The sequence below is a fragment of the Electrona antarctica genome (genome assembly GCF_951216825.1).
Source record: "Electrona antarctica genome assembly, contig: scaffold_56, whole genome shotgun sequence".
NCBI classification, from domain to species: domain Eukaryota; kingdom Metazoa; phylum Chordata; class Actinopteri; order Myctophiformes; family Myctophidae; genus Electrona; species Electrona antarctica.
In genome coordinates, this window is record NW_027638622.1 from 101,054 (window position 1) to 125,863 (window position 24,810).

Sequence of the window (24,810 nt, forward strand, 5' to 3'; positions counted from 1 at the left end):
TGATGCACAGTAAGGCTATCGATAGCATCGTTACCTCTCATGATGCACTGTAAGGCTATCGATAGCATCGTTAGCATCGTTACCACTCTCATGATGCACTGTAAGGCTATCGATAGCATCGTTAGCATCGTTACCACTCTCAAGATGCACAGTTAGGCTATCGATAGCATCGTTACCTCTCATGATGCACTGTAAGGCTATCGATAGCATCGTTAGCATCGTTACCACTCTCATGATGAACAGAAAGGCTATCGATAGCATCGTTAGCATCGTTACCACTCTCATGATGAACAGAAAGGCTATCGATAGCATCGTTAGCATCGTTACCTCTCATGATGCACAGTAAGGCTATCGATAGCATCGTTAGCATCGTTACCTCTCATGATGCACAGTAAGGCTATCGATAGCATCGTTACCTCTCATGATGCACTGTAAGGCTATCGATAGCATCGTTAGCATCGTTACCTCTCATGATGCACAGTAAGGCTATCGATAGGATCGTTAGCATCGTTACCTCTCATGATGCACTGTAAGGCTATCGATAGCATCGTTAGCATCGTTACCACTCTCATGATGCACTGTAAGGCTATCGATAGCATCGTTAGCATCGTTACCACTCTCATGATGCACTGTAAGGCTATCGATAGCATCGTTAGCATCGTTACCTCTCATGATGCACTGTAAGGCTATCGATAGCATCGTTAGCATCGTTACCTCTCATGATGCACTGTAAGGCTATCGATAGCATCGTTAGCATCGTTACCTCTCATGATGCACAGTAAGGCTATCGATAGCATCGTTAGCATCGTTAGCACTCTCATGATGCACTGTAAGGCTATCGATAGCATCGTTAGCATCGTTACCACTCTCATGATGCACAGTAAGGCTATCGATAGCATCGTTACCTCTCATGATGCACTGTAAGGCTATCGATAGCATCGTTAGCATCGTTACCTCTCATGATGCACAGTAAGGCTATCGATAGCATCGTTAGCATCGTTACCTCTCATGATGCACTGTAAGGCTATCGATAGCATCGTTAGCATCGTTACCACTCTCATGATGCACTGTAAGGCTATCGATAGCATCGTTAGCATCGTTACCACTCTCATGATGCACTGTAAGGCTATCGATAGCATCGTTACCTCTCATGATGCACAGTAAGGCTATCGATAGCATCGTTAGCATCGTTAGCACTCTCATGATGCACTGTAAGGCTATCGATAGCATCGTTAGCATCGTTACCACTCTCATGATGCACAGTAAGGCTATCGATAGCATCGTAAGCATCGTTACCTCTCATGATGCACTGTAAGGCTATCGATAGCATCGTTAGCATCGTTAACACTCTCATGATGCACAGTAAGGCCATCGATAGCATCGTTAGCACTCTCATGATGCACAGTAAGGCTATCGATAGCATCGTTACCTCTCATGATGCACTGTAAGGCTATCGTCTATCGATAGCATCGTTACCTCTCATGATGCACCGTAAGGCTGTAGAATAGCATTGTTAGCATCGAAACCACTCATGACGAACCGTAAGGCATTGAAACAGGGTTGAAATGGTTAATCGGGCGTCGCAACAACATATTGGAAGGAACAGTAAAGTCACCATGTGAGTTTTATCCCAACAAACGACATCATATTTCAGGCCAGCATTTGAAGAGGAGCACCATGGTCCATCTCTATCACAGAATAGTAAATCCTCATGACTGACAGCCCGTCTCAACCAATCAGAAGCCGCGGGTGGCGCTCCTCCCACCCTCTCCCACCGCGGGGAGGAAAAGCTAGGTTGTGCGGTGGCGACAGTGGGCAGACGTGAGTTCGTCTGCGGGTGAAAAGTGGGCGTAACGTGCGTTTGGTGCACTGCCTCCTACTGGTGAAAAGTGGGCGTAACGTGTGACACATTACACTGGGATTTACACTACACTACATCTGCATGTCATGTAGACATACATATCATACGCACAGCCAAGAGTTGGCGACAAACGGTGGCGTCTTTGACAGACGGTGGCGTCTTTGACAGACGTTGGCGTCTTTTCGACAGACGGTGGCGTCTTTTCGACAGACGGTGGCGTCTTTTCGACAGACTGTGGCGTCTTTGACAGACCGTGGCGTCTTTTCGACAGACGGTGGCATCTTTTCGACAGACCGTGGCGTCTTTTCGACAGACCGTGGCGTCTTTTCGACAGACGGTGGCGTCTTTTCGACCTAAATGTCTGTCCAGCTGAAAATGAAAGCGTCGACAACCTTTTTTTCCCCACTCAGCTAAAAGTATGAGATGGTAAATATGGTCATGTGACATTTCGTAAGAAGCGCGATACGACAAGGTATCATGTGACTGAAGTCCCTTATGAGTCATAGCTTACAAAAAAAAGAAAGCATTGGTCGCCTTGCCACTCCAAGCCACTAGGAGGCGCTCACGAGTCACGCATGCATGTTTTTGAAGGCAGGATCCTCTATCAACTGGACCGGATCCTGTATTAACTGGACCGGATCCTGTTTAAACTGGACCAGATCCTGTTTAAACTGGACCGGATCCTGTTTAAACTGGAATGGATCCTGTATCAACTGGAATGGATCCTGTATCAACTGGACCCGGATCCTGTATCAACTGGACCGGATCCTGTTTAAACTGGACCGGATCCTGTTTAAACTGGACTGGATCCTGTATCAACTGGACCGGATCCTGTAACAACTGGACCGGATCCTGTATCAACTGGACCGGATCCTGTATCAACTGGACCGGATCCTGTATCAACTGGACCGGATCCTGTAACAACTGAACCGGATCCTGTATCAACTGGACCGGATCCTGTTTAAACTGGACTGGATCCTGTTTAAACTGGATCGGATCCTGTTTAAACTGGACCGGATCCTGTAACAACTGGACCGGATCCTGTAACAACTGGACCGGATCCTGTATCAACTGGACCGGATCCTGTTTAAACTGGACTGGATCCTGTTTAAACTGGACCGGATCCTGTTTAAACTGGACCGGATGCTGTTTAAACTGGAATGGATCCTGTTTAAACTGGAATGGATCCTGTTTAAACTGGAATGGGAATCCATAACAAAATGGCATTGATGATTTATAAAAAAACAAAACAAATAATGATAAGAATCCACTTCCTGGTCTTAAATCTGCAACGCGATTTCAGTCAAATGGACAATTTGTTTCCTTTTTCTTTTCTTTTTTTTTTTTACTCATTTTTATTTTCTTTTTTTTAATAAAACTATATAATATACAATCTGTTTTCTTTCTTTTTTCCACCCATAACAAAGTTCTGTCTGTGTTCCGTGGTCCTCCACTCTGAACTACACATCCCAGAATGCTTTGCTTGTGGAAGGAAGTGTGCGCATGTTCCACCGTGGTGTGTGTGTGTGTGTGTGTGTGTGTGTGTGTGTGTGTGTGGGGGGGGGGGTTACTGATTGAACTGGCAGTGCTGTAAAAAGATCAGCTCCCAAACATTGGTTCTGTCTGTCTGTCTGTCTGTCTGTCTGTCCTAGTTTGGAAAATTCCTTTGCACCAAAACATATGGGTGTAAACAGCCTCAGTGGATCTAAGGACAGACAGACAGACAGACAGACAGACAGACAGACAGACAGACAGATCTAAGGCCAGATGAGATGATGATTTTAAAGTTATTCCTCCTTCTAGACCAACGCAGCTGTCACTCGTTGAGGGATAAGATGATGATGTCACTCGTTGAGGGATAAGATGATGTCACTCGTTGAGGGATGATGTCACTCGTTGAGGGATGATGATGTCACTCGTTGAGGGATGATGATGTCACTCGTTGAGGGATAAGATGATGTCATCCTCGAGGTCAGAGTTGTCGTCGCTGTCTGTTGGGTTGATAAACACAACAGGATTTACATTTAGACGATTTTAACTCATATCTTTGCTTCTGGGGGGGAGGGGGGGGGGGGTCCCTGGAAAAACAACAGTTTCAGATGGGGATCGGCGGCCAATTACATATCATTTTTGGGGGTCCTTGACATGAAATAGTTCTAGAACCACCGACATGGAAACGTGAGGTTTTTCAGAAAACTGACATTTGTAGAATCTGGACTCAGGTCTCAACCTCCATCTGGACTCAGGTCTCAACCTCCACTTAACTCTTTGAGCGTTTCAAGGATTTCTATATAGTAGGTAGACTTCTCTATGGCCAGAATGGCGTTTTTGAATGATTTATTGAAAATTCTCTGTTGTGAATGTGTGACAACGAAAGACCTTCAGAGAAAGCTTGACTTGTCTGCTTCCAGGAAAAAAATGAACTGAGTTGATAAAATGTTTAGTTCTTGTGTTGGAAGCCATTTAAAAGAGCCTGCATTTACACTGTTTCTGTTTCTAGGACAACCAAAAAAAGTTATGCCCGGTTGAAGTTTTATTTTCTAAATAACTTTTTTTCTGCTGGGCATACATAGCCATGCAATATCTCATTTTAAAGGGTGAGTTGTCTAGTTCAATTAAAATAAAATAAAAAGTTTCTCACATGTACCACTGTAGATATTTTGCCATCTATAAATAGCATGGTCAGTCATGATCAATCTGACCTATCCAGCTAAAAGTCCCCATAGCTCTGAAATTGGAACATCATATAAACTCAATTCTTTTTTGGGGTAAAATTAGACATTCTAACGCACATTTTGATATATACCATGTTTACATAGTCTTACCAGTACCTTGTCTATTCATGCATGTATCTCAAAAACCTGTTATGAAGAAACACAGTTTTGATAAAAAACACATCCAAGGACATTGTTTTGATATGACTTGGTGCCCATGATATGTATCAAAATATAGACTTGAATGTATACTGTATTATAAAAAAGAAATTGAGTTATTACCATCTACCGTTACAGAGTAAATCACAGTTGAAACTTGCTTAGTCATATACAATAAACCTCACAATAGTGAACAAAATAGTCATGACAGGTCTAACTCATTGTAAAAGCGTCTTTTATTTTTTACGACTACTAACATAATAAAATGATAAATATTACAGAAAATAAATAGGCCTACATACAAAACAGTTACTCCTCCCCTAGCTCTGATCCATAGCTCTAAATGCGCATTTAGAGCTATGGATCAGAGCTACTCCTCCCAAATGTCCCCAAACCCAGTCCTTGACGGTGTGTGTGTGTGAGTTAACCTGACTCCGCCATATGGGGCAGCAGAGTGTACACTGTGTTCCCCCCTCCTGCTCCCATCTGGGAACTCTCAGGCAGACTTGATGCCCGGCCACAAAACGGCCTGGCCAATCAGCAGCAGCTTCTAGCAACTTCTAGCAGCAGCTTCTAGCTTCTACTAGCTGCTGCTGATTGGCCAGGCCGTTTTGTGAGCAACTTCGCTTCTAGCTGCTGCTGATTGGCCAGGCCGTTTTGTGGCCGGGCATCAAGTCTGCCTGAGAGTTCCCAGATGGGAGCAGGAGGGGGGAACCCAGTGTACTCTCTGCTGCCCCATCTGGCGGAGTCAGGTTATGTGTGAGTAGGCTAAATAAAAAAAACACCCAAAAACTGCCCCCCCTGAAATGAATGAATGAATGAATCCGGTTCAGTGTCGGAGAACGCCATCGCAGTCTTGACTCTTCATCCTCCTCCTCCTCCTCCTCCTCCTCCTCCTCCTCATCTGATGCCAGTTCTAAATATATAAAAAGAAATAAACATTTTAGCTGTAGTCAGTGCACGCTACTATTACATGGCGTTTTACCCGGCTGCTGGCGATCAATGATTTTATTGTGCAGTGTCTTTGTGGGCCGAGTCGTGGCATGACAAATACAAATAGATGCTTGTATAAGTAGTATCACGATAAAATAATATGGCAACGTTAGAATGAAACACCAATGAGTGATCGGTGGTAATGTAGCTAGCTGCCCAGGGTATATCCAGCACCATTGCGTCGCAATCATCCAGCAACATTGGTACTGGCTATTGCCCGGGCTTGTGGCCCGGCCAATAGCCAGTACCATTTGTGCAGTGTTTGTTAGCAACTACTACTAGCCAACAGCCAGTGGAATGTGGTGACGTGATGGTGCTGGATATACGCTGGGCAGCTACATTACACGCGATCACTCATTGGTGGTGTCATTCTAACGTCGCCATATTATTTTATCGTGATACTAATTATACAAACATCTATTTGTATGCCACGATGCCACGATTCGGCCCACAAAGACACAGTACAATACATTCATTTGATCAGATGTTTTTGTTAGCTACGTCGATCACCTATAGTACCGACCCTTGTTATATATTCTCCGACTATGCATGTCACGATGACTAAACCAGTTAGATCTATCCATATATGGTTCTACCACATCTATCTGATATCAGCACTAGGTCGGCTCGGGCCAAATATAGGGATCGTCTTACTAGACATGTCATATTAGGGCATTTTCGAATACAATAAAATTACCTTTTAGCGAAGGCATCAGCCTTGGTGGTAACTCCGGTGGGGAGAAGAAAAAACGTTGCACACGTGTAATCCGCGAGGGTGGATGTTGCAGCCCGGCCAACGGTCTGGGACTGGAGAATGCCACTGGACACGGATGGATCATTTTTCAGATTGTTTTTTTTGCGGCGACTGCAAACCTGGCTGAAAAACTCTTCCTCCAGTGCCCACCTCGGAGGAGTCAACCAACCCCCCTGTTCACTGGGGGCTGGGCGTCAGTTTCCAATAGGAAAGCATACACGTGTGTCACGTGACACGGGAATTCTGGGAAATGTAGTTGATATTTATGCTCAATACTATATACAGAGGTGCGGACCGAATTAATATATTGGTATTAATAAAAAAAGAGAACTACGGAAAATCACGTACAGGGCAGAAAAGACTAATGCAAAACTCCACGTGTTTTCCAGTAGTAATCTGTCTAAGGGTTAATGTCTTCTAAATCCTGACCAGTGGTTCTCAAAAGGACCCCCAAGATTATACGTAATTGGCCGCCGACCCTCATCTGAAAATATGTAGTTCCAGGGACCCCCCCCCCCCCCCCCCCCCCCCTCCAGGGACCCCCCCCCCCCCTCCAGGGACCCCCCCAGAAGCAAAGATTTGAGTTAAAAACGTTCACTCTGAAAGAATATATATTCAAATAGTTACGCCACATTTTCACGATTTTTTCAAAAATAGCAGACCTACAAGCTCGTAGCGCGGCACTCGGTGCCGAGCTACAAGCTTCTAGATCTGCTATTTTGCAATAGCTAAAAGTGTAACATAATGTTAAAACACCAACAGGGGTTCCCGCCCAAAAGACGTTCCGTACCGTTGTCTCCGCCCAGATCCACGTCCTCGTTGTCAGAGTCATCATCATCATCGTCGTCGTCGTCTCCCTCCCCGTCCTCCTCTAGGAGGCGCTCTACCTCCTCGTCATCAGAGGGAGTGAAGTCATCGTTCCCGTCTTCCTCCTCTTCCTCTCCTGGGTTTAGGGGAGGAGAATATACCGTGTTAACACGGAGCCCGCCACAACCGTAGAACACCGTGTTAAATTAATCGTCTAGCCTACCAGAGCCGTAGCTTCTTTAATCCATGTTTTGATCCCATCGTATCGTTAGCCACCATTCGTTAGCAGTCCAAGAGGGAAGCCTAATGGCTGCGGCCATTTTGAAGATGTGCGCGTCCGCGTTCAAATGCCTGTATCGCCAAATCGGCACAATCAATGTCGTTTTCTGGTGAAACGGCCTGTAGCAGGCGCTGTGATACTTCGCGGTCGGGTTTTTCCACCACCGAACGAGAGAACAACAACCGGTCATGACACCACACACAGCATGTTGTCATTGTAACATCCGGTTACAGATATTTGGCTCTTCAAAATAAGTGTTACGGCGATAAAACCTTAAAACCTTGGCAATGAGCGATGTAATGCTGGCGGCAAGACGGTTAGAGTCCATCTCGATATGATTCATTGCATTGTGTATCAGCCCTAGGGCGATATGTTACCTGCGTTGTGTATCAGCCCTAGGGCGATATGACGTTACCTGCATTGTGTATCAGCCCTAGTGCGATATGACGTTACCTGCATTGTGTATCAGCCCTAGGGCGATATGACGTTACCTGCATTGTGTATCAGCCCTAGGGCGATATGATGTTACCTGCATTGTGTATCAGCCCTAGGGCAATATGACGTTACCTGCGTTGTGTATCAGCCCTAGGGCGATATGATGTTAACTGCGTTGTGTATCAGCCCTAGGGCGATATGATGTTACCTGCATTGTGTATCAGCCCTAGGGCGATATGATGTTACCTGCATTGTGTATCAGCTCTAGGGCGATATGATGTTACCTGCATTGTGTATCAGCTCTAGGGCGATATGACGTTACCTGCATTGTGTATCAGCCCTAGGGCGATATGACGTTACCTGCATTGTGTATCAGCCCTAGGGCGATATGTTACCTGCGTTGTGTATCAGCCCTAGGGCGATATGACGTTACCTGCATTGTGTATCAGCCCTAGGGCGATATGACGTTACCTGCGTTGTGTATCAGCCCTAGGGCGATATGACGTTACCTGCATTGTGTATCAGCCCTAGGGCGATATGATGTTACCTGCATTGTGTATCAGCTCTAGGGCGATATGATGTTACCTGCGTTGTGTATCAGCCCTAGGGCGATATGATGTTACCTGCATTGTGTATCAGCTCTAGGGCGATATGATGTTACCTGCGTTGTGTATCAGCCCTAGGGCGATATGATGTTACCTGCATTGTGTATCAGCTCTAGGGCGATATGATGTTACCTGCATTGTGTATCAGCCCTAGGGCGATATGATGTTACCTGCATTGTGTATCAGCTCTAGGGCGATATGATGTTAACTGCGTTGTGTATCAGCCCTAGGGCGATATGATGTTACCTGCATTGTGTATCAGCTCTAGGGCGATATGATGTTAACTGCGTTGTGTATCAGCCCTAGGGCGATATGATGTTACCTGCATTGTGTATCAGCTCTAGGGCGATATGATGTTAACTGCGTTGTGTATCAGCCCTAGGGCGATATGATGTTACCTGCATTGTGTATCAGCCCTAGGGCGATATGATGTTACCTGCATTGTGTATCAGCTCTAGGGCGATATGATGTTAACTGCGTTGTGTATCAGCCCTAGGGCGATATGATGTTACCTGCATTGTGTATCAGCCCTAGGGCGATATGATGTTACCTGCATTGTGTATCAGCTCTAGGGCGATATGATGTTACCTGCATTGTGTATCAGCCCTAGGGCGATATGATGTTACCTGCGTTGTGTATCAGCCCTAGGGCGATATGACGTTACCTGCGTTGTGTATCAGCCATAGGGCGATATGATGTTACCTGCATTGTGTATCAGCCCTAGGGCGATATGATGTTACCTGCGTTGTGTATCAGCCCTAGGGCGATATGACGTTACCTGCGTTGTGTATCAGCCATAGGGCGATATGATGTTACCTGCATTGTGTATCAGCCCTAGGGCGATATGATGTTAACTGCATTGTGTATCAGCCCTAGGGCGATATGATGTTACCTGCGTTGTGTATCAGCTCTAGGGCGATATGATGTTAACTGCGTTGTGTATCAGCTCTAGGGCGATATGATGTTACCTGCGTTGTGTATCAGCCCTAGGGCGATATGATGTTAACTGCGTTGTGTATCAGCTCTAGGGCGATATGATGTTACCTGCGTTGTCCTCGTTGTCCATCTCAGTGACCAGAGGGTCAGTGTCCACCTCCTCGTCTGAGTCGTCATCTTCATCATCGTCCTGATCATCGTCTTCCTCCTGGTGGGGGAGGGAGGTGGGAGGGGGGGCGGAGAGGGGGGGGGGGGGGTGTGAGTGATGGTTTGTATATTTAGTCATATCATATTGTACAGTTTGTACAGTATATTTATCATACTATACAGTCTGTGATCACGAAGCCTGAAAGGCGACACAGAAATACAACATTGTAAGTCTGTAACGTTCTGATGTTCAAGGCGGAAAAAGAGCACCCGCTTAGCGGGTTAAGCGGTACCTGTCGGTACCTAAGCGGTACCTGTCGGTACCTAAGCGGTACCTGTCTGTACCTAAGCGGTACCTGTCGGTACCTAAGCGGTACCTGTCGGTACCTAAGCGGTACCTGTCTGTACCTAAGCGGTACCTGTCGGTACCTAAGCGGTACCTGTCTGTACCTAAGCGGTACCTGTCGGTACCTGTCGGTACCTAAGCGGTACCTGTCGGTACCTAAGCGGTACCTGTCTGTACCTAAGCGGGTACCTGTCGGTACCTAGGCGGGTACCTGTCGGTACCTAAGCGGTACCTGTCGGTACCTAAGCGGTACCTGTCGGTACCTAAGCGGGTACCTGTCGGTACCTAAGCGGGTACCTGTCTGTACCTAAGCGGTACCTGTCTGTACCTAAGCGGGTACCTGTCGGTACCTAAGCGGGTACCTGTCGGTACCTAAGCGGTACCTGTCGGTACCTAAGCGGTACCTGTCGGTACCTAAGCGGGTACCTGTCGGTACCTAAGCGGGTACCTGTCTGTACCTAAGCGGTACCTGTCTGTACCTAAGCGGGTACCTGTCGGTACCTAAGCGGTACCTGTCGGTACCTAAGCGGTACCTGTCGGTACCTAAGCGGTACCTGTCGGTACCTAAGCGGTACCTGTCGGTACCTAAGCGGTACCTGTCGGTACCTAAGCGGTACCTGTCGGTACCTAAGCGGTACCTGTCTGTACCTAAGCGGTACCTGTCTGTACCTAAGCGGGTACCTGTCGGTACCTAAGCGGGTACCTGTCGGTACCTAAGCGGGTACCTGTCGGTACCTAAGCGGTACCTGTCGGTACCTAAGCGGGTACCTGTCGGTACCTAAGCGGGTACCTGTTTGTACCTAAGCGGTACCTGTCTGTACCTAAGCGGGTACCTGTCTGTACCTAAGCGGTACCTGTCGGTACCTAAGCGGATACCTGTCGGTACCTAAGCGGTACCTGTCGGTACCTAAGCGGGTACCTGTCGGTACCTAAGCGGGTAACTGTTTGTACCTAAGCGGTACCTGTTTGTACCTAAGCGGGTACCTGTCTGTACCTAAGCGGTACCTGTTTGTACCTAAGCGGTACCTGTCGGTACCTAAGCGGGTAACTGTCGGTACCTAAGCGGGTACCTGTCGGTACCTAAGCGGGTACCTGTCGGTACCTAAACGCTTGTCAGTACCTCAGTGGGTACCAGGTCTAGTTCAGGATCACCTGGTCGGTACCTCAGCGGGTACCAGGTCTAGTTCATGCTCACCTGGTCCTCCTCATCCTCCTCTTCCTCCTCGGCCAGCCTCTGGCGTCCGACCTCGTACAGCCGGCACACCGTGTCGGTGTTCACAGAGTCTTGGTTCTGTAGAAACACCACAATATATCCATAAATATACATAAATACATCTAAGACAGACAGACAGGTGAATGTGACAGGGCCTGACAGACAGACAGGTGAATGTGACAGGGCCTGACAGACAGACAGGTGAATGTGCCAGGGCCTGACAGACAGACAGGTGAATGTGACAGGGCCTGACAGACAGACAGGTGAATGTGCCAGGGCCTGACAGACAGACAAACAGGTGAATGTGACAGGGCCTGAGAGACAGACAAACAGGTGAATGTGACAGACAGGTGAATATGACAGGGCCTGAGAGACAGACAGGTGAATGTGACCGGGCCTGAGAGACAGACAGGTGAATGTGACAGGGCCTGACAGACAGACAGGTGAATGTGACAGGGCCTGAGAGACAGACAGGTGAATGTGACAGGGCCTGACAGACAGACAAACAGGTGAATGTGACAGACAGGTGAATGTGACAGGGCCTGACATACCTCTATGACCGCCAGGTAACAGTCCTTGGTGTCCGTGCACAGGTCAAATATATTCCTCTTGACATCGATGGTAGCTGATAGGGTGGAAACAGTGAATCAGTAATACACAGATTAACATGTGATAGTACTTAGTAAAGTAGTAGTAGTAGTACATAGTATTTACCTATAGGCTTGTAGTCTGTAGTATATAGTAGTAGTATTATTGTAGTATTTACCTATAGGCTTGTAGTCTGTAGTATATAGTATTTACCTATAGGCTTGTAGTCTGTAGCATATAGTAGTAGTATTATTGTAGTATTTACCTATAGGCTTGTAGTCTGTAGTATATAGTAGTATATATATTAGTAGTAGTAGTATTATTGTAGTATTTACCTATAGGCTTGTAGTCTGTAGTATATAGTAGTAGTATTATTGTAGTATTTACCTATAGGCTTGTAGTCTGTAGTATATAGTAGTAGTATTATTGTAGTATTTACCTATAGGCTTGTAGTCTGTAGTATATAGTAGTAGTAGTATTGTAGTATTTACCTATAGGCTTGTAGTCTGTAGTATATAGTAGTAGTAGTATTGTAGTATTTACCTATAGGCTTGTAGTATGTAGTATATAGTAGTAGTAGTATTGTAGTATTTACCTATAGGCTTGTAGTATGTAGTATATAGTAGTAGTAGTATTGTAGTATTTACCTATAGGCTTGTAGTCTGTAGTATATAGTAGTAGTAGTATTGTAGTATTTACCTATAGGCTTGTAGTCTGTAGTATATAGTAGTATATATTAGTAGTAGTAGTATTATTGACCTATAGGCTTGTAGTCTGTAGTATATAGTAGTAGTAGTATTGTAGTATTTACCTATAGGCTTGTAGTATGTAGTATATAGTAGTAGTAGTATTGTTGTAGTATTTACCTATAGGCTTGTAGTCTGTAGTATATAGTAGTAGTAGTATTTACCTATAGGCTTGTAGTCTGTAGTATATAGTAGTAGTAGTAGTAGTAGTATTATTGTAGTATTTACCTATAGGCTTGTAGTCTGTAGTGTATAGTAGTAGTAGTATTATTGTAGTATTTACCTATAGGCTTGTAGTCTGTAGTATAATATACTACAGACTATAGGTAAATACTACAATACTACTACTACTACATTATAGTAGTAGTAGTAGTAGTATTGTAGTATTTACCTATAGGCTTGTAGTCTGTAGTATATAGTAGTAGTAGTAGTATTGTAGTATTTACCTATAGGCGTGTAGTCTGTAGTATGTAGTAGTAGTAGTAGTATTATTGTAGTATTTACCTATAGGCTTGTAGTCTGTAGTATATAGTAGTAGTAGTATTGTAGTATTTACCTATAGGCTTGTAGTCTGTAGTATATAGTAGTAGTAGTAGTAGTAGTAGTAGTAGTAGTATTGACCTATAGGCTTGTAGTATGTAGTATATAGTAGTAGTAGTATTGTAGTATTTACCTATAGGCTTGTAGTCTGTCGTATATAGTAGTAGTAGTAGTAGTATTTACCTATAGGCTTGTAGTCGGTGGCGTTGAATGTTCTGAACGAGGATCCAAACGGAGATTTCATCTGCATGTCCATCATGTCGTCTTCCTCGTCTGCTTGGAGCATGGCTGGAAACACACCATAACATACATGTTCTCACCATGATAACATACATGTTCTCACCATGATAACATACATGTTCTCACCATGATAACATACATGTTCTCACCATGATAACATACATGTTCTCACCATGATAACATACATGTTCACACCATGATAACATACATGTTCTCACCATGATAACATACATGTTCTCACCATGATAACCACACATGTTCTCACCATGATAACATACATGTTCACACCATGATAACATACATGTTCACACCATGATAACATACATGTTCACACCATGATAACATACATGTTCTCACCATAACATACATGTTCTCACCATGATAACATACATGTCCACACCATGATAACATACATGTCCACACCATTATAACATACATGTTCTCACCATGATAACATACATGTTCTCACCATGATAACATACATGTTCTCACCATGATAACATACATGTTCTCACCATGATAACATACATGTTCTCACCATGATAACATACATGTTCTCACCATGATAACATACATGTTCTCACCATGATAACATACATGTTCTCACCATGATAACATACATGTTCACACCATGATAACATACATGTTCTCACCATGATAACATACATGTTCACACCATGATAACATACATGTTCACACCATGATAACATACATGTTCACACCATGATAACATACATGTTCACACCATGATAACATACATGTTCTCACCATGATAACATACATGTTCTCACCATAACATACATGTTCTCACCATGATAACATAAATGTTCTCACCATGATAACATACATGTTCTCACCATGATAACATACATGTTCTCACCATGATAACATACATGTTCTCACCATGATAGCATACATGTTCTCACCATGATAACATACATGTTCTCACCATGATAACATACATGTTCTCACCATGATAACATACATGTTCTCACCATGATAACATACATGTTCACACCATGATAACATACATGTTCTCACCATAACATACATGTTCACACCATGATAACATACATGTTCTCACCATGATAACATACATGTTCTCACCATGATAACATACATGTTCACACCATGATAACATACATGTTCTCACCATAACATACATGTTATCACCATAACATACATGTTCACACCATGATAACATACATGTTCTCACCATGATAACATACATGTTCTCACCATGATAACATACATGTTCTCACCACAACATACATGTTCTCACCATAACATACATGTTCTCACCATGATAACATACATGTTCTCACCATAACATACATGTTCTCACCATAACATACATGTTCTCACCATGATAACATACATGTTCTCACCATAACAACATACATGTTCTCACCATAACATACATGTTCTCACCATAACATACATGTTCTCACCATGATAACATACATGTTCTCACCATGATAACATACATGTTCTCACCATAACATACATGTTCTCACCATAACATACATGTTCTCACCATGATAACATACATGTTCTCACCATAACAACATACATGTTCTCACCATAACATACATGTTCTCACCATGATAACATACATGTTCTCACCATAACAACATACATGTTCTCACCATAACATACATGTTCTCACCATAACATACATGTTCTCACCACCAGTAAGACGCTTTAAGTTAAAGGCGAGAAGCGACCGCAGGGCTGAGACACTACCGGAATAATGTCACTTCATTCTGTCAGCACTACAGCGGAGCGGACAGACGGTGAATTCTCTACCGAAGTCCTGACGTCACTCGCTCATCCCCTGGTCCAGGCCCGTAGAAGTTTCATTTTAATCTCATATAAGCATTGTGGTCCAAAAATAAATAAACTGTCTCAGCGATATTGTCAGGGAGGTGTCTCTGTGTCGTCAGTCAGGCAGTGATATTTGAGCGTCTCTGTATAGCGAAATTTGTAATAATTCGACGGCAGTAACATTAGCGTTTTCTTTCAGTCAGTTGATTCTTTATATCCATATGAGTCAAACCGCCGCGATCATTTGTTTATTTTTGGAACAGTTCTTATTTGACGCGATATGAAAAAGTTGCGCTCCTGTCACTTTGGGGGATATGACTCCATACAAATAAGGGTATTGTGTGGTAGGTTTAGGGTTTAGGGTTAGGGTTTAGGGTTAGGGTTACCTCCGTAGATGACGGTTCCGTTGTTGTTGAAGACGATCCTGCACTGATCCAGAGCTGGAACCGTGTGGAGGAGATGGAACGTCCTGAGGTCCCACTGGAGGTCTGAGTTAAGATAATACTACAATACTGAACATACTACTACTACTGCTACTGCTACAATACACTGGAGGTCTGAGTTAAGATAATACTACAATACTGAACATAATACTACTACTACAATACTAGATAATACTAGAATACTGAACATAATACTACTACTACAATACTAGATAATACTAGAATACTGAACATAATACTACTACTACTACTGCTACAATACACTGGAGGTCTGAGTTAAGATAATACTACAATACTGAACATACTACTACTACTACTGCTACAATACACTGGAGGTCTGAGTTAAGATAATACTACAATACTGAACATACTACTACTACTACTGCTACAATACTAGATAATACTACAATACCCCCCCCCCCAGGAGACACTGTGGAGGCACTGGGGGGGGAGTGGGGACACTGTGGAGGCACTGGGGGTCCATTGGGGAGGCACTGTGGGGACACTGGGGAGGCTCTGTGGAGGCACTGGCGGGACACTGGCACTGGGGAGACACTGGGGAGGTACTGGGGAAGCACTGGGGAGGCACTGGGGGGGCACTGGGGGGGCACTGGGGGGACACGGTGCAGACAGAGTTGTTTTTTTTTTTTGGCGCCCCTCCCCCATGGCGCTCGAAGCCGTTGCTTCGTCGGCCTGTAGGAAGAACCGGGCCTGAATACTAGATAATACTAGAATACTGAACATAATACTACTACTACAATACTAGAATACTGAACATAATACTACTACTACAATACTAGATAATACTAGAATACTGAACATAATACTACTACTACAATACTAGAATACTGAACATAATACTACTACTACAATACTAGATAATACTAGAATACTGAACATAATACTACTACTACAATACTAGTTAAAGATGGAGTGCTGTGATCCCCCCCCCCCTAAAACATGACCATCAGGTCTTGTTATATAAGGAGGTATAATCTTTTCAAAAAAAGTGTACAGTATTTGTTAAAATGTTGTTTTTATGTGTGCACGCCCACCAGTTCATTAAGTATGCCTGGTTTGCCAGGTGGGTGGTGATGGGTGAACTGAAGCCGCACCCACAGCTGTAGTTGTATGATAAAGGGGGAGGGGTTAGGGGAGGGGCTGATAGTGTGGTGTCACTATATTACTGTTTATTTCATTGGCCCGTTTGACTGTCAAGGGTTCAGCCTCCAGGAAGAAACCCTAAATACAAAGTTAATACATCATTGCACATAAAATGACTCCAGGGTGTCTAATGAAGTACTGTCACCTCATATACACATGAACAACTGGAAAAATACAAACATTGTGGCACTCCATCTTTAAGATAATAATACTAAACTTTACTTTCAAATACTTTAAAACGTGAAGCGATATAACGAGCCTATAGTTCATTTTCAATGAGACCTGCGTTTTTTCGCGGAGCACTGGGGAGCAGTCGCAGTGCGACAACACAAGCGTATTTACGTGAGCGCGGTCAAAATCTGTCTTGGAAGAGCCACCCATTGACTGATCTAATATACGGCAACCTTCCCCGTGTTTCTTCACTAGTCCGATCCAGAAGAACACAGTTTTCCGGCCACTGCTACAAAGCTGACAATGAGGTTATATCTTCCCTTCTTCTCTGGAGTCCTGCCTCAAAGCAGACCAGGGGTAGAAAACTGTCATTCCCTGATGTCATCGCTAGGGACACATGATGTCATCGCTAGGGACACATGATGTCGTCGCTAGGGACACATGATGTCATCGCTAGGGACACATGCATCAGTAAGCAGGAACTGGGGATGGCAATGAAGGACCGGGAAGTCTGGCGTGGCATTGTGAAATCCATGATCTTGACCGCGGTCGAAAAATGATGAGGATGACCCTACCCTACCCTAACCCAGAATGTGGTCCTAAACGGAGGACTCTGTAAGGATACGATCTCTGTGTTGACGATGACCTCCAGGCCGTTGGGGTGGAACACTCCGCTGATGTTCATGTTGAACTTGTCGAACTTGTGGATGGCCTGAGCGGAGCGCACGTCCCACAGCACGCCGTCGTTCAGCACCAGGTCGTCCGTGGGGTTAAAGGTCGCGCAGTTCCTCTTGTAGTTGTTGGCCAGGTCGGGGTTGTTGAGGGTCAGGGTCTTCTTCCCCGAGGTGATGTCATAGATCTGATGAAATACAGAAAAAACATAAGATGCATGTGCACACAGATGTGGGCGATGTGCCCCCTGGTGGTCAGAAACAGTAACTCAGTGAGTGACGTGCCCCCTGGTGGTCAGAAACAGTAACTCAGTGAGTGATGTGCCCCCTGGTGGTCAGAAACAGTAACTCAGTGAGTGATGTGCCCCCTGGTGGTCAGTAACAGTAACTCAGTGACCGATGTGCCCCCTGGTGGTCAGAAACAGTAACTCAGTGGGCGATGTGCCCCCTGGTGGTCAGTAACAGTAACTCAGTGGGCGATGTGCCCCCTGGTGGTCAATAACAGTAACTCAGTGGGCGATGTGCCCCCTGGTGGTCAATAACAGTAACTCAGTGGGCGATGTGCCCCCTGGTGGTCAATAACAGTAACTCAGTGGGCGATGTGCCCCCTGGTGGTCAGTAACAGTAACTCAGTGGGCGATGTGCCCCCTGGTGGTCAGTAACAGTAACTCAGTGGGCGATGTGCCCCCTGGTGGTCAGTAACAGTAACTCAGTGAGTGATGTGCCCCCTGGTGGTCAGTAACAGTAACTCAGTGGGTGATGTGCCCCCTGGTGGTCAGTAACAGTAACTCAGTGGGTGATGTGCCCCCTGGTGGTCAGTAACAGTAACTCAGTGGGTGATGTGCCCCCTGGTGGTCAGTAACAGTAACTCAGTGGGTGATGTGCCCCCTGGTGGTCAGTAACAGTAACTCAGTGGGTGATGTGCCCCCTGGTGGTCAGTAACAGTAACTCAGTGGGCGATGTGCCCCCTGGTGGTCAGTAACAGAACAGTAACTCAGTGGGTGATGTGCCCCCTGGTGGTCAGTAACAGTAACTCAGTGGGCGATGTGCCCCCTGGTGGTCAGTAACAGTAACTCAGTGGGCGATGTGCCCCCTGGTGGTCAGTAACAGTAACTCAGTGGGTGATGTGTACCCCTGGTGGTCAGTAACAGTAACTCAGTGGGCGATGTGCCCCCTGGTGGTCAGTAACAGTAACTCAGTGGGCGATGTGCCCCCTGGTGGTCAGTAACAGTAACTCAGTGGGCGATGTGCTCCCTGGTGGTCAGTAACAGTAACTCAGTGGGTGATGTGCCCCCTGGTGGTCAGTAACAGTAACTCAGTGAGCGACGTGCCCCCTGGTGGTCAGTAACAGTAACTCAGTGGGCGATGTGCCCCCTGGTGGTCAGTAACAGTAACTCAGTGAGCGACGTGCCCCCTGGTGGTCAGTAACAGTAACTCAGTGGGCGATGTGCCCCCTGGTGGTCAGTAACAGTAACTCAGTGGGCGATGTGCCCCCTGGTGGTCAGTAACAGTAACTCAGTGGGTGATGTGCCCCCTGGTGGTCAGTAACAGTAACTCAGTGGGCGACGTGCCCCCTGGTGGTCAGTAACAGTAACTCAGTGAGCGACGTGCCCCCTGGTGGTCAGTAACAGTAACTCAGTGGGCGATGTGCCCCCTGGTGGTCAGTAACAGTAACTCAGTGGGCGATGTGCCCCCTGGTGGTCAGTAACAGTAACTCAGTGGGCGATGTGCCCCCTGGTGGTCAGTAACAGTAACTCAGTGGGCGATGTGCCCCCTGGTGGTCAGTAACAGTAACTCAGTGGGTGATGTGCCCCCTGGTGGTCAGTAACAGTAACTCAGTGGGTGATGTGCCCCCTGGTGGTCAGTAACAGTAACTCAGTGGGTGATGTGCCCCCTGGTGGTCAGTAACAGTAACTCAGTGAGTGATGTGCCCCCTGGTGGTCAGAAACAGTAACTCAGTGGGCGATGTGCCCCCTGGTGGTCAGTAACAGTAACTCAGTGGGCGATGTGCCCCCTGGTGGTCAGTAACAGTAACTCAGTGGGTGATGTGCCCCCTGGTGGTCAGTAACAGTAACTCAGTGGGCGATGTGCCCCCTGGTGGTCAGTAACAGTAACTCAGTGGGCGATGTGCCCCCTGGTGGTCAGTAACAGTAACTCACGTGGGCGATGTGCTCCTTGGTGCCGATCACTCGGTCCTGGGACAGTTTACTGAATTCTACATAGTGGTTTCCTAGAAAGGAATGCCTGGAAACACACAAATGGCATTTGAACATCAACCAATCAATCAATCAAAACTTTATTTGTATAGCACATTTCATACAGCAAGTGCAACCCAATGTGCGTCACAGATTACAAACAGAAGAGACACTAACCCATTTAGGCCTGACATCGAAATAAAAAAAAAGTCTTCTAAATCCTGACAGTTTTCTGAAATACCTATGTTTCTGTATCAGTTCTCAATATTTCATGTCAAGGACCCCAAACATTATATGTATTTAGCCGCCGACCCCCATCTGAAAATATGTTGTTCCAGGGACCCCCCAGAAGCAACGATAAATGAGTTAAAAACATTCGCTCTGAAAGAAGATTCAAAGATTTGCGCCACATTTTCACGATTTTTCAAAAATAGCAGACCTACAAACTCGTAGCGCGCCACTCAGTGCCGCGCTACGAGCTTGTAGATCTGCTATTTTTCAATAGCTAAAGTATAACATACACCAAAAGGGGTTCCCGCCCAAAATGGGTTAAAAAAAACAAAGGAAAAAAAAGAAATATTTTACATTACGAATAAACATGAATAGGGATTAAAAAAATAATAATCTTATCAACTGGTCAACTAGTACCAACAAGGTCGACTGGTGGATTTACTAGTCGACTGTTTTAAGCATTATGTTATACTTTAGCTATTGAAAAATAGCAGATCTACAAGCTCATAGCGCGCCACCGAGTGCCGCGCTACGAGCTTGTAGGTCTGCTATTTTTGAAAAATCATGAATATGTGGCGCAAATCTTTGAATATATATTATTTTAGAGCGAAGGTTTTTAACTCAAATCTTTGCTTCTGGGGGAGGGGGGTCTTCTGGGGGGTCCCTGGGGGGGGGTCTTCTGGGGGGTCCCTGGGGGGGTCTTCTGGGGGGTCCCTGGGGGGGGGGGGGGTCTTCTGGGGGGTCCCTGAAACTACATATTTTCAGATGGAGGTCGGCGGCCAATTACGTATCATTTTTGGGGTCCTTGACATGAAATATTGAGCACCACTGATACAGAAACATGAGGTAATATTGAGCACCACTGATACAGAAACATGAGGTAATATTGAGCACCACTGATACAGAAACATGAGGTAATATTGAGCACCACTGATACAGAAACATGAGGTAATATTGAGCACCACTGATACAGAAACATGAGGTAATATTGAGCACCACTGATACAGAAACATGAGGTATTTTAGACATTTTTTTAAATGTCGACGTCAGGCCTAAATAAATGGGTTAAAGCCCTAGATCCTTGTTGACAGGAGACCCCGCTCGCCCGTAGTGCATATATGGAGAGAGATGGTAGCCTATATGTCATGTCCACTGAGCTGTGGTGGCTTGTCAGGCCTACTCTCTCTCAATTAGGGATTTTCCCAGCGGTTCATTTCAATCTCGTGTACAACCTTTATTCAAATACGGTACTTTAAAATGCAACCGCACTTGTTGAGTTGACTTCCTTGTTAACGAGGCGAGGCACAAGCATGGCTGGCGGGACCAAAATGGGCCATTTTTTTTTTTTTTGATTAATTGATTTTCCGATAATTGTCGGAGTCTCCGAAATCGATTTTAATATTTCATAATCGAAAATCAAAAACAAAAAAAACTAAAATTGCCCAAATATAGGCTAATAAGTAAGGCTGCATGATATATCGAACATGTACCTTCATCAGAGTGGAGAATATAAGTATAAATCAAGTTGAGCAAAGCCACTCTTCTCTGCCTCTCTCTCTAACAGACACAGTTAACGATCGCTTGTTAAGTGCCTGCCAGACAGACAATCAGATGAAATGAAGGCAGTTGTAGAGTAGAGTGTAGACTAGTGTCTAGGTTTACTCATCAAAACTGATTATAAAACTGTAACCATCAAAGCATGCACTCAACATATAATGGTTATGTGACCATGGCATGTGCATAATATAAAATCTTAAAAGTTTTATCTGATATTGATTATTATTATTATTATTATTTTTGGGGGGGGGGTTCAATTAATCGATTATTAATCGGCAGAGCTGTAGATTATTCGATTTGGCTGATGGTCACTTTCAGGCATCCCTAAGCCCTAGTGCATTCCATAGTTTAGATTGGGAGTGAGTCTGTAGTTCTGACTGCAATGGGAAGTTCATTCCATAGTTTAGATTGGGAGTGAGTCTGTAGTTCTGACTGCAATGGGAAGTTCATTCCATAGTTTAGATTGGGAGTGAGTCTGTAGTTCTGACTGCAATGTGAAGTTCATTCCATAGTTTAGATTGGGAGTGAGTCTGTAGTTCTGACTGCAATGTGAAGTTCATTCCATAGTTTAGATTGGGAGTGAGTCTGTAGTTCTGACTGCAATGGGAAGTTCATTCCATAGTTTAGATTGGGAGTGAGTCTGTAGTTCTGACTGCAATGGGAAGTTCATTCCATAGTTTAGATTGGGAGTGAGTCTGTAGTTCTGACTGCAATGGGAAGTTCATTCCATAGTTTAGATTGGGAGTGAGTCTGTAGTTCTGACTGCAATGGGAAGTTCATTCCATAGTTTAGATTGGGAGTGAGTCTGTAGTTCTGACTGCAATGGGAAGTTCATTCCATAGTTTAGATTGGGAGTGAGTCTGTAGTTCTGACTGCAATGTGAAGTTCATTCCATAGTTTAGATTGGGAGTGAGTCTGTAGTTCTGACTGTAATGGGAAGTTCATTCCATAGTTTAGATTGGGAGTGAGTCTGTAGTTCTGTCTGTAATGGGAAGTTCATTCCATAGTATAGATTGGGAGTGAGTCTGTAGTTCTGACTGCAATGGGAAGTTCATTCCATAGTATAGATTGGGAGTGAGTCTGTAGTTCTGACTGCAATGGGAAGTTCATTCCATAGTTTAGATTGGGAGTGAGTCTGTAGTTCTGAATGCAATGGGAAGTTCATTCCATAATTTAGATTGGGAGTGAGTCTGTAGTTCTGACTGCAATGGGAAGTTCATTCCATAGTATAGATTGGGAGTGAGTCTGTAGTTCTGACTGTAATGGGAAGTTCATTCCATAGTTTAGATCGGGAGTGAGTCTGTAGTTCTGACTGCAATGGGAAGTTCATTCCATAGTTTAGATCGGGAGTGAGTCTGTAGTTCTGACTGCAATGGGAAGTTCATTGAATAGTTTAGATCGGGAGTGAGTCTGTAGTTCTGACTGCAATGGGAAGTTCATTCCATAGTTTAGATCGGGAGTGAGTCTGTAGTTCTGACTGCAATGGGAAGTTCATTCCATAGTTTAGATCGGGAGTGAGTCTGTAGTTCTGACTGCAATGGGAAGTTCATTCCATAGTTTAGATCGGGAGTGAGTCTGTAGTTCTGACTGCAATGGGAAGTTCATTCCATAGTTTAGATTGGGAGTGAGTCTGTAGTTCTGACTGCAATGGGAAGTTCATTCCATAGTTTAGATTGGGAGTGAGTCTGTAGTTCTGACTGCAATGGGAAGTTCATTCCATAGTTTAGATTGGGAGTGAGTCTGTAGTTCTGACTGCAATGGGAAGTTCATTCCATAGTTTAGATTGGGAGTGAGTCTGTAGTTCTGATTGAAATGGGAAGTTCATTCCATATTTTAGATTGGGAGTGAGTCTGTAGTTCTGACTGCAATGGGAAGTTCATTCCATAGTTTAGATTGGGAGTGAGTCTGTAGTTCTGACTGCAATGGGAAGTTCATTCCATAGTTTAGATTGGGAGTGAGTCTGTAGTTCTGACTGCAATGGGAAGTTCATTCCATAGTTTAGATTGGGAGTGAGTCTGTAGTTCTGACTGCAATGGGAAGTTCATTCCATAGTTTAGATTGGGAGTGAGTCTGTAGTTCTGACTGCAATGGGAAGTTCATTCTATAGTTTAGATTGGGAGTGAGTCTGTAGTTCTGACTGTAATGGGAAGTTCATTCCATAGTTTAGATTGGGAGTGAGTCTGTAGTTCTGACTGCAATGGGAAGTTCATTCTATAGTTTAGATTGGGAGTGAGTCTGTAGTTCTGACTGCAATGGGAAGTTCATTCCATAGTTTAGATTGGGAGTGAGTCTGTAGTTCTGACTGCAATGGGAAGTTCATTCCATAGTATAGATTGGGAGTGAGTCTGTAGTTCTGACTGCAATGGGAAGTTCATTCCATAGTATAGATTGGGAGTGAGTCTGTAGTTCTGACTGCAATGGGAAGTTCATTCCATAGTTTAGATTGGGAGTGAGTCTGTAGTTCTGACTGCAATGGGAAGTTCATTCCATAGTTTAGATTGGGAGTGAGTCTGTAGTTCTGACTGCAATGGGAAGTTCATTCCATAGTTTAGATTGGGAGTGAGTCTGTAGTTCTGACTGCAATGGGAAGTTCATTCCATAGTATAGATTGGGAGTGAGTCTGTAGTTCTGACTGCAATGGGAAGTTCATTCCATAGTTTAGATTGGGAGTGAGTCTGTAGTTCATTCCATAGTTTTGGAGCCATAAGGGAGAAGATAAAGAAAAATACATTATGGTGGTTTCATCACTTACTTCACGATAAAGACAGATTTAATGTGTAATGCTGGTGTTAAACTTACTTCATGATGAAGACAGATTTCATTCCCCATAGCGCTGACAGAGGATAGCTCCACGATGCCGATGTCAACAACAGGGACCCATCCTGATGGAACACAAGAAACAGAGTTCATTAAAACATGGTTCCTAGTGGAAAACACGCTAATTAACCCATTTTGGGCGGGATCCCCTTTTGGTGTCAGCATTATGTTATGCTTTAGGAATTGAAAAATAGCAGATCTACAAGCTCGTAGTGCGCCACTGTAGGTCTGCTATTTTTTTTAAATCGAAGAACGACTGACATAGAAACATAGCTTTTTCAGAAAACTGTCAGGATGTAGAAGACATTTTTAGAATCTGATCTCAGGTCAAAATGGGTTAAAACATGGTTCCTAGTGGAACAAGTTAAAT

General features: G+C 44.6%; 1 protein-coding gene across 1 annotated transcript in view; it reads right to left on the reverse strand.

The window, feature by feature from the left end:
- Positions 1–1,356: 1,356 nt before the first annotated feature.
- dcaf1 (ddb1 and cul4 associated factor 1) overlaps positions 1,357–24,810 on the reverse strand; it is a 101,689-nt gene continuing 78,235 nt past the window's right edge. Inside the window, exons 23-32 of the mRNA XM_079530794.1 lie at positions 24,423–24,505; positions 19,800–19,884; positions 17,595–17,828; positions 15,578–15,671; positions 13,308–13,412; positions 11,802–11,875; positions 11,233–11,328; positions 9,653–9,752; positions 7,272–7,424; positions 1,357–3,852 (exon numbers count right to left, since the gene is read on the reverse strand). Of these exons, the coding sequence (XP_079386920.1) occupies positions 3,797–3,852; positions 7,272–7,424; positions 9,653–9,752; positions 11,233–11,328; positions 11,802–11,875; positions 13,308–13,412; positions 15,578–15,671; positions 17,595–17,828; positions 19,800–19,884; positions 24,423–24,505 (1,080 nt within the window). The 3' untranslated portion in view covers positions 1,357–3,796. The remainder of the gene's footprint in view (positions 3,853–7,271; positions 7,425–9,652; positions 9,753–11,232; positions 11,329–11,801; positions 11,876–13,307; positions 13,413–15,577; positions 15,672–17,594; positions 17,829–19,799; positions 19,885–24,422; positions 24,506–24,810) is intronic.